This window comes from Eurytemora carolleeae, unplaced genomic scaffold (genome assembly GCF_000591075.1).
Source record: "Eurytemora carolleeae unplaced genomic scaffold, Eaff_2.0 scaffold1217, whole genome shotgun sequence".
In the NCBI taxonomy this organism is placed as follows: domain Eukaryota; kingdom Metazoa; phylum Arthropoda; class Copepoda; order Calanoida; family Temoridae; genus Eurytemora; species Eurytemora carolleeae.
The window spans coordinates 5,961-16,688 of record NW_019397121.1 but is presented as its reverse complement, the minus strand read 5'-3'; the positions used below and the strand labels follow the sequence as shown (position 1 = coordinate 16,688).

Here is a 10,728-nt window from a genome sequence, read left to right as displayed (position 1 = left end):
TTAGGTAGCCCAGATATTAACGAGGAACCATAAATGTTCCTCGTTGGTATAATTCTCAATTTGTATGCTTTCACATAGTCTATGTATCCTCAACAACAATTTTTCCTTAAAAATGTATCCGTAAATTGAATCCTCCATAATTTTCTCAAAATATATGTAAATGATATTGATGTAAAATACTCTTAATTGATCCATGTAAACAATTTTGTACAATTTATATAATCTCGATACGGAGATAATAAATATCTAGATCTTAAAAAAAGTTTTTTTTCAAATTCACTCTCGATGTAATCGAACGTATCACTAAGTTTACCAATAGGAAATAGAAGATTGCCAAGGAATTTCTGCTCTTCTTGAAATAAATTTGGAATTTCAGTTTCACCAATAAAAAAGTTTATTATGTTAGGTACACCTGATCTGATGGAAAATGATCTACATTTTTCTGGTTTTAATCTCATTCCCATACTTTCAATCTTGGATTTTATTTCATTTTGAATTTTTTGATGTTTTCTCAGATCTGTTGTTATCAGGCAAAAGTCGCCAGCATATGGTAGAGTAACAATTTTCTCTTCATTCAGATTAAATCCATAATCATTTTTACTCTGTAGAAATTCAATGATTGGATTAAAACCATCAGAAAAATGATGGGACTAAGTGGGTCACCTTGAAATACTCCTCTATTAAAGGGGAATCCATCAGTAGAGAAGTTGTCCGTAAATACACGTGAAAGTTGGTTATTATACAGGGTGTTGATATAAAGCTGAATTTCTGCAGGAACATTAAACCTTTTCAGAATTTTTTTGTACCTTTTTTTAAACCTTTTTGTAGAATCATTTAAAATTACATCTTATGTCCCTTTGAACTAACTAATGACCATTGTCTTGAGTAACTATCTAGTGCTTGGTTATGTCCCTTTAAACTAACTATGACCATTGTTTTAGAGTAGCTATCTAGTGCTTGATTATGTCCCTTTGAACTAACTATGACCATTGTTTTTGAGTAACTATCTAGTGCTTGGTAATGTCCTTTTGAACTAACTATGACCATTGTTTTAGAGTAACTATTTAGTGCTTGGTTATGTCCCTTAGAACTAACTATGACCATTGTTTTAGAGTAACTATCTAGTGCTTGGTTATGGTGATGAAGCAGAGGCATTCATGGGTAACTATAACATAACCAGTAAATAACATAAATAAATAAATAAAATAAATAAATCCAGATTTCTAGATCATAATTTTTAAAACAAATTTTGATATATGTATAGAACTAAGGCCAGCTGCAATAAAATGTGGGATGTCTTAACTGTTAAAGTTTGGAAGTTACCAAAAATAAAAATAAAAGGAACTGAGTTCTTGCCACCAAGTATGGTTTTCTAATCCCTATATCTTTGCAATCAAACATTGTAGACCTTAGATATTTCAAACTATGATTCCTAAATTAATAGTTAATGTAAGTTTGAAATATCAAAGGTTAACACCATCAAACTGCAAAGATATAGGGATGTGAAGATTTGAGTTTGTGGCAAAGACTCAATTCCTTTGCCAAGATTATGATATGACAATTGCCAGAAGAGGGACATATAGATTGAGTACCAAAAAGTGTGTGTCAGATTGTTTGAAGAAGTCCAAAGAATCAGTTCTGTCAATTACCACTATGTCAACTGGCTTAAATTTACCACAATTTACAGTTGTTAACACAAATTCGAAATATAAGGAAGACAATTTTACCGACTATGATGCTGTTGCCCGTTGCTTGTTTTCAAGGAGTATGAATCCTTTTCCGCCCACATGTCACCCTTACTCCTTCGTCCCCCCCCCCCAACCCTCTACACCTCCCAGCCCCTCAGTCAGAATAGGAGAGACACAGGGAGCCTCTTGACTCCTTCATGATGATGATACAGATACTTAGCTAACAGCAAGCGTGCTTATACCTGAGGGTTCCCAGTTCATCATGCATTCCAGAGACAACATAATCACTCAAAGCCAGCATGACAAGCCGCAATCTCTACCTACTATGTTTGATTAGCCCAGTTGTTCCAGTTCTTGTTGATCTGCTCCAACAACATGAAGCTCTACAACACTCCCATGAAGTGCCCACAAATATTCATCATTAATTCCTTTGCTAATTTCTAAACCAACCGATTTTAACCCTGTCTTATGCAAATATTTCAAAACAATATCGTTTTTTTAAATAAATGTTAAGAAATATCCATTTCAGATCTCTTTGTTTTATTATAGTGACTTTTAAAGTCAACATTTTAAAATATGGAAATCTGGGCAGGTTATATCTTGGTTGGTTGGATTTTGAAGTTCGGAATTTGTTTTACTCTTTGTTAAATTTAACTCCCATTTTAATTTAACCGGTAATGTCAACACAAATTCGAAATATAAGGAAGATGATTTTACTGACTCTGATGCCGTTGCCCGTTGCTTGTTTTCAAGACGTATGAATCCCTCAGTCAGAATAGGAGAGTTGAGCTAGTAACAGCTCCGACACTGGGAGCCTCTTGACTCCTTCATGATAATGATACAGATACTTAGCTAACAGCAGGCTTGCTTATATCCGAGGGTTCCCAGTGCATCATGCTTTCCAGAGACAACATAAACGCTTAAAGCCAGCAAGACAAGCCAAGATCTCTATCTACTATGTTTGATAAGCCCTGTTGAACCAGTTCCTGTTGATCTGCTCCACCAACATGAAGCTCTACAAATATTCATTATTTATTCCTTTGTTAATTTCTAAACCAATCAATTTTAACCCTGTCTTATGCAAATATTTCAAAACAATATCGTTTTTTAAAATAAATGTTAAGAAATATCCATTTCAGATCTCTTTGTTTTATTATAGTGCCTTTTAAAGTCAACAACAGTACATCCTAGTTGAGCACACTTGTTAGATTTTCATACTTTCCGGTCATATTGTTTCCGAACTGTGTACTGCATACTGCATATTGTTGTTTGAAACCAGTTTTCAATTGTAAACAAAATAAGATATAGAGCCAGAGACGTATTATACACTGTACAGTCTGTGCTGTTTACACTTTACATTGTTCATTGTCTCTGTACAGCCATTACACTGTACACTGTACAATCTGTACTGTTTACACTGTACACTGTGCATTGTCTCTGTACAGCAATTACACTGTACACTGCAATCATTGTTATCTAATGTTTTCTTAAAATGAACTTAGTCTCAAAAGTTAATATAGGGAGGCGAGAGGGGGAAGGAGAACAATATTGGGAGTCAGAGACCTGTATGATAGTCTCATTGGAGACCCCCATAATTTCATAGTAGACCCCCAGATTTTTATTGGAAACCCCAAACTTTTCGTTTTAAACCCTAAATTTTCATTGGAGATCAACACCAGATTTTCAGTTGAGACCCCAGCTTTTCATTGGAGCCGCAAGATTTTCATTGAAGTCCCTAGACTTTTCTTCCAAGACCCCAAACTTTACACCAAAGCCCCAGATTTTTAGTGAAGACACCACAAGATGTTCATTAAAGACCCCAAACTTTTTGTTTTAACCTCAAATTTTCAGATTTACACAAGAGCCTCCCCAGATCTCCAATGAAAATTGGGGGTTTAAAACGAAAAGTTTAAGGTCTCCACTGAAAATCTAAGGGTTTTTCATGAAAATTTGAGTTCAAAAACTAAAAGTTTGGGGTCTCCAATGAAAAGATTGGGATCCACGATATAAAGTTTGGGGTTTGAAAATCTGGAGTCTATCAGATCAATAATCTAAAAAATGTATATTTTGTGAACAAAATTTGTCCTGTGTACATATTAGGGCCAGTTGACATAATGGTAATTGACAAAACTAATTCTGTGGGAAGAAGTGTGAAAAGAGAGAAAACAACCCAAAGCTGAAAACTTTAGAATGAGATATCCTTAATCACGATCCTTTAATCTGATTATCTAATGTACACTTTTGATTGTCTCCATAATCCTCTTTTTGGATATTTCTACTGCATAAAAGTTAGGTTTGATAACAATTACAGACACAATCCTATATTGGTCTAATATCCAAATGAATTAAACTCAGCTATTCACAAGCTCTCTTTTAGAGCATTTTAACAAATATACATTTAATCATGTTAATATGAAATTATTAAAAACATATTTTAGGACTATTGTCATTTTAAATGTTAGTCTTAATAAACATTAATCCAAAACTTAAATACGTTCAATGGTTGTTTTGTTCAATTGATATGACACCATCAACACCAGAAATTAAGACTGGGTTTTCAAAAGTTAAAGAGTACATCTTAAAATAACATGCTGATTGCTGATTGGTTAAATGTTTAACTTCTTTCTTCGATATTGAATGCGTTTTAACATTATCCTGGTTTTACTAAACCAGGAGTTTAAGCATTAATCATGATATCCCTCATTCTAAAGTTTTCAGCTCTGACTGAGTTTACTATTATCTGTATTGTATAAACATGTTAGGAAAATAAATTCTTTCTAATTGTAATGTAAAAAATATCATCTACGTCTTTATTGAAAATAACAACAGTACAGCTGTATCAGTTACATCAATTATAGCTGATGTGTTTTAGCTGAATACCCTTGCGAGGCATCCAGGATAGCAGTTGATGCTTCTTTACCATCACAGACTGGGGTTTATCTTCGAAAAAACTCACCATTCACTCCTTTATTCAGGTTTTGCCATTCTCTACAAATATTTTTAGATAAGTAGTAATCTCTGTTTGTCAAATCATATATTTTATCAGCCACTTGACTGATTTGCCTCACATTCTGATTGGGGAACTTGGTAGAACCAAAGGAGTTGTCTCAGATTGGTTTTATGGTTCTTAGTTGAGAAGGTTGACTTTTGTAGAGAATACTTCGTTTTAGGCAGAGCTGGGTTAAATAGTACCTATATTAAGAAGTGATATTTGTTTTTTGTCTGTTTTTATGTAAGATCATAAATCATGAACTCCTGGATCGATTTTTTTTTGGGGGGGGAACCGATTTTAACCCTGTCTTATTCAAATATTTCAAAACAATATCGTTTTTTTAAATAAATGTTAAGNTCTCAGGAGTTGATCCAGGCCTATATGACATCTATCTGATGTTCCTGTTTCGAGAAATTGACTTAAAACTTTACAACTGTTTTATTGTACAATACTCTTTAATTTCAGCAAACCAAGAGAGCAAGAATAATTGCTATTAACCTTCTTTTTGTTTTTGTTGATAATATTATTATTATTGCTATTATTATCCTCGTTGATTTTGATTGACTATTTACTAAGGTTTTTTTTTTCCAGAAAGCAGCTTCAAATAATGAAGGAAACTGGAGTTGTGGATACAATCTTAGAAAACAGCAAAAGGTTAAAATTTTGTGTCTCTCAAAGTTCTCTTAAAATTTTCTAATATTATCTCTACTATCAATAGTTTAGTGCCCAGTATACACTTTAATCAATGTGAGCACAAATCAAAGCATTGACTCATTACTTCACTTATGCTCCAACATCATAAACAATACTGAATAAGTTCATAGAAAGGAATTGAGTTGTTGCCACAAAATTATATTTTAGATCTTTGTTACACAATGTTGTAGACCGTAGATATTACTAACTATGAATTCTGTTAAATCATGTAATATAAGTTTGAAATATCAAAGGTTAACACCATCAGGTTGCAATAATGTTTGGCTGAGAAAATTTTAGTTTGTGGCAAAGACTCAATTCCTTTGTTTACAACAGACACTATATATCTGCAATGTTTAATATCATTTTGATGAAGTTAGTGTCTAAAAAAATCAGAATTTTTTTTTTGAATATTCAACACCATATATAAAAAACATTTGACATAAAATCTTTTCCGTCAGGAAAAAAGTTGAGCTTTGACAGCATAGCTATAAAATGTCTGATGGAGCATCTTGGCCATCACAGAGCAGAGATCAATTATTTATATTAATAGTACTGCAAGGTCTACAAACCTAAAGTGTCATAATTAATTACTTTGATGTATATTTTTTAGGGGAACTCGAAAAATCACTCCTTGTAATGATTCTAATCTAATACTTGGGATTCAGGTAGGGCTGGGCAAAGTCTAGTTAACCAAAAAGAAGTTTTTGAAAAATAACAGAAGAGTTTGTTAACACACAGCAAAAACCGTTAATTCTTAAAATCACTCACTTACAAAAAAAAAGGTTTATGAAAAAATACTAAATGAATGTGTTTTATAAAGGGACTGCTATTGAATATTTAAAGATACAGATAAATTAAAGGGACTGCTATTGATTATTTAAAGGTGTAAAGCTAAATTAAAGGGACTGCTATTGAATATTTAAAGGTAAAGCTTAAATTAAAGGCAATTTTTCTCCTTTTTCTTGCTCAAAATTGCATAAAACTTGCAGAAATTATTAATAACAGATAGTTTTATATGTATTCGATGATCCTAAACACCTTCTTCTGCCTTCCCTCCCCCCCCCCCCCCCCCACTTATTTGTTAAATAATAGAATGTTACACATTTTGAATTTTTTTTTACATTAAATAATTTTTAACGGCTTGTTAACAGCTGGCATCATTAACAATTTATAAAATAGCTGCTGCTATGATTAATAACATAATTAATAACATTGAGATCGTTAACAACTTGTAGCTTTAAATGAAAAAGGAAAATACCATTATCAACCATTACCATTAGTTCAAAAAAAAGTCTACAAAATAAAATTATTTTCAGAGTACAGTTTTCCTATTTCTCGTGATAGGACTAGGAATTCTCTTCTCCAGTTTTATATTTTTAATGGAAATGATTTACTTTGCTGTACAGACAAACATTTAACCTGTCTTACACAGGGTACCCGCACAGAATGAGAATTTAGACCTAAAATCTGTTGAAAAATACAGTTTAGTTTAGGTTTAAGTTAGTCACTCAAAACTATAAATAATTTAAGTCAAAAGTTTTAAGTCATGTAATGAGTAACCCTGTTATTTAAAATATAAATCTAAGTCTGTTAATATTGTTTGGATGCGAATATAATAAAACATTCACAAACACTTTTATTTTTTTGTTTAAAATATTTTTTGTCAATAAATGTCAAGATTCAAGATGATAGGAAGGCTAAGTTGGGTCTGTTATTCCTGAAATGGAGAATCATATGTATCTGAATAAAATAGGCGAATCAAAAATACCGTACAATGCTTAATTGTAATGAAACAATTAAAATTTTATTAAAGGAATTGAGTTTTTGCCTCAAACTAAGATTTTCTAATTCTTATAATTTAGGGACCCGTTTTCCTACACCTTTGATATTTCAAACTTTTAATTCTGGTAGATCAAAAAGTCTTAGTTTGAAATATCAAAGGTTTACACCATCTGGTTGCAAAGATATAGGGGATAGAAAATTTAAGTTTGTTGCAAAAACTCAATTCCAAATTGATGTTGAGATCTTGAGTCTAACAATCGGCAGTTGTTTTTCCAATTTCAGGTTCAATCCTAGAACAAAATTTATGGACCCACTCTGACGATGAATAGTTTTTTCATCATGGTTAAACAATAAAATATTCATAATATCTTTAATGTATTCAGAGCTGAAAACTTTAGAATGGTGGACATCAAGATTAATGCTTAAACTCCTGGTTTTACTAAACCCAAGATTAATTTAAAACACATTCGATATCCAAAAAAGAAGTTAAAAATTTGATCAATTAGCGTTACATGTTAAGGTGTACTCTTTAACTTTTAAAAAAACGGTTTTGATTTCTAGTGTTGATGGTATCATATCAATTCAACTAAATATCAATTAAACAAACACAAGTTTTGGATTGATGTTTATTAAGGCTAGCATACAAATGACAATAGTCCTTAAATATGTTTTTTGATAATTTCATATTAACCTGATTGAATTTACATTTGTTTAAATGCTCTAAAATCCGGCTTGTGAACGGCTGAATTTAATTCAATCAGATATTAGTCCAATCATAATCATATAGCATTATATCTGTAATGGTCATCAAACGTAATCAAAAGTTTGAACATTGGATAATCAGACTAAGAGATCATGAATAAGGATATCTCATTCTAAAGTTTAAAAGGTATCCCCAGTAGTTGGTTCTAATATTATATATAGATGGAGGTATCTCCGGCATAAAAATTGAAAAGAAATGCTGACTTAACACTGCCCAGAGAAAACTTGTTCAATATGTACGCAGAAAATACGCAACAGCAATTAATTTTCCTTGCCCTATTACATTGCAGTGTACAGTCTGTACTCTTTAACTGTTCACTGTACAGTGTAAAGAGTAAAGACTGAACACTGTACAGTCTGTGCTGTTTAAACTGTACAGTGAACAGTTTGCTGTTTACACTGTACACTGTTCATCGTCTCTGTACAGCCATTACACTGTACACTGTACAGTCTGTACTGTTTACGCTGTACACTGTGCATTGTCTCTGTACAGCAATTACACTGTACACTGTACAGTCTGTGCTGTTTACACTTTACATTGTTCATTGTCTCTGTACAGCCATTACACTGTACACTGTACAATCTGTACTGTTTACACTGTACACTGTGCATTGTCTCTGTACATTCATTATACTGTTCACTGTACAGTCTGTACTGTTTACACTGTACACTGTACATTGTACTCTGTACAATCTTCACTCTTTTCAATGTACACTGTTCATTGTACAGTCATTAAACTGTACTCTGTACAATCTTCACTCTTTTCAATGTATGCTGTTCATTGTACAGTCATTAGAATGTACTCTGTACAAGCTTAATTCTTTACACTAGACAATGTTTACTGTACAGTCATTAAACTGTATTCTGCACAATCAGTTTTTAAACTGGACAGTGCACACTGTAAAAGAAATATTCAATTTAAATTATTATTATCTTAAATAAATACATGGAGAGATGAGACTGGAGACTGCATAATTTTAATCAATTCCGTCTAATGCAATATTAAGCCTGAGATTAATAAAAATCAAGACTAACAGCTGGATTTTCAATTTTTTGAACATCATAGTTTATCTTGTGGCGGTTATGAAAGTCGTCCTTCTTGGAGAATTCTCCGCGGCAGCTGAGAAGCTAAAGGGGAGTTTCCTGAGCCACGTATTTCACCAGACTTTTTAACCATGTAATTTAGACATTAATATATAGTTAGTTAATCTTGAACCTTTCGAAGTTTATTTAGCTGATCGCCAAATTGGTGACCCTGACGTGATTTGAATACCTTTTCTTAAGTTCTAAAAGTGAAACAACCCACCGAGTTGTTCAGTTTTTCATAAACATAAAAACTCAGTGTTTTGAGTTAAACTTCTTTTTTTCTGGCCTGACAGTTGCGAATCCTGGTTCATTAATGCAGAGTCGCAGTTCCATCTCAAGAACATCACCGCCAGCAGCACCAATTTCCATCATGTTGTGGCTTCTTTACCCCAGAAGGAAATCGATAACGTCGTCGACATCATCAGGAACCCACCTGTAGCCGATCCTTACAGTACTCTCAAGTCTCGTCTGTTACAGACACATTCTTTAACAGATTATGCTCATTGTGAATCGATTATGTCTCTTCCATTGTCTGGAGATATGTTGCCCTCAGCGTTATTGTCCAGGATGCGGGCTCTTCTTCCTATATAGCATCAAGAATGTTTGTTCCTTCGGTACGCTTTCCTCAGACAACTTCCATCTGATGTCAGGTCACATTTAGTGCATGATAAAACTGTGGACATCGCTGTTCTCTCGCAACGTGCTGACGAGATCTACCGAAGCAGTCTGTCTCCCAGATCTTCGGTTAACGCTGTGGATTCGGTTCATGCTGTGAATGCTGTGGAGGAGATTGAGTTCCTTGGTCATCGCCTCACCGCCTCTGGTTGTTCACCCTTGGTGAAGCACTCTGCCGCTATCTCCGCCTTTCTACAGCCAACAGACAAGCCCAGCCTCCAGAGGTTTCTCGGAATCGTTAATTTTTACAGGAAGTTTCTCTGTTCCGCAGCTCAAGTCCTTGCTCCTCTCACAGACACTCTTAAAGGTCATGGAAAAACCATTTCCTGAACTCCACTCATGGACTCCGCCTTCTCTAGAGCAAAGAGACTCCTCTCATCTGTTCCAGAGTTAGTGCATCCTCAATGCAATGCGCCAATCTCTCTTGCTGTGGTTGCCTCAGACTCACACATTGGAGCTGTCCTTCAACAACAACTCCCGGATAAATCTTGGTCTCCGCTGGCTTTCTTCTCCAAGAAACTCTCTGACGCTGAGAAGAAATACTCCGCATTCGACAGAGAACTCCTGGCTGCTCTCTCTTCTGTTCGTCACTTCCGCTTCATGCTCGAAGGTAGAGAGTTTACAATATTTACTGACCACAAGCCATTAACTCATGCTTTGTTCAGGTCAAGTCCTCCGTGGTCAGCTCGTCAGCAGAGACACCTATCGTACCTGGCAGAATTTACTAGCTCCATTGTTCATATTCCTGGCAAGGAGAATGTTGTAGCTGAAGCTCTGTCCCGGCCTGTTTCGCCCAGCTCCGCTCCAAACCCTGAGTCAAATCCGTTCTCAGTTTCTCCGAGTCCAACTAAACCTTGCTCCAATTTAAACCCTGCTCCAAGTTCCTTCCAATCTCCGTCTAAGCCTGTTAAGCCTTACGCCTTTTCAACCCCTGGTTCCCTGCCTCCTGTGGTGTCGGAGGTGTCGGAGACGACGGAAGTTTCGAGTCCCTTTCCTACAGTGTTTCTAACTAGTGATAAAAAGGATTTTACATCCGCCTTGGTCCCA

The 10,728-nt window shown here is 34.5% G+C and overlaps 1 protein-coding gene across 1 annotated transcript; it reads left to right on the top strand.

The window, feature by feature from the left end:
* Positions 1-1,118: 1,118 nt before the first annotated feature.
* On the top strand, positions 1,119-6,981 carry LOC111712095 (uncharacterized). The gene is made up of 5 exons (XM_023486614.1): positions 1,119-1,161; positions 4,561-4,663; positions 5,272-5,334; positions 5,987-6,041; positions 6,693-6,981. The coding sequence occupies exons 1-5, from the start codon at positions 1,158-1,160 to the stop codon at positions 6,792-6,794; spliced, it is 327 nt and encodes a 108-aa protein (XP_023342382.1). The 5' UTR covers positions 1,119-1,157; the 3' UTR covers positions 6,795-6,981.
* Positions 6,982-10,728: the final 3,747 nt, after the last annotated feature.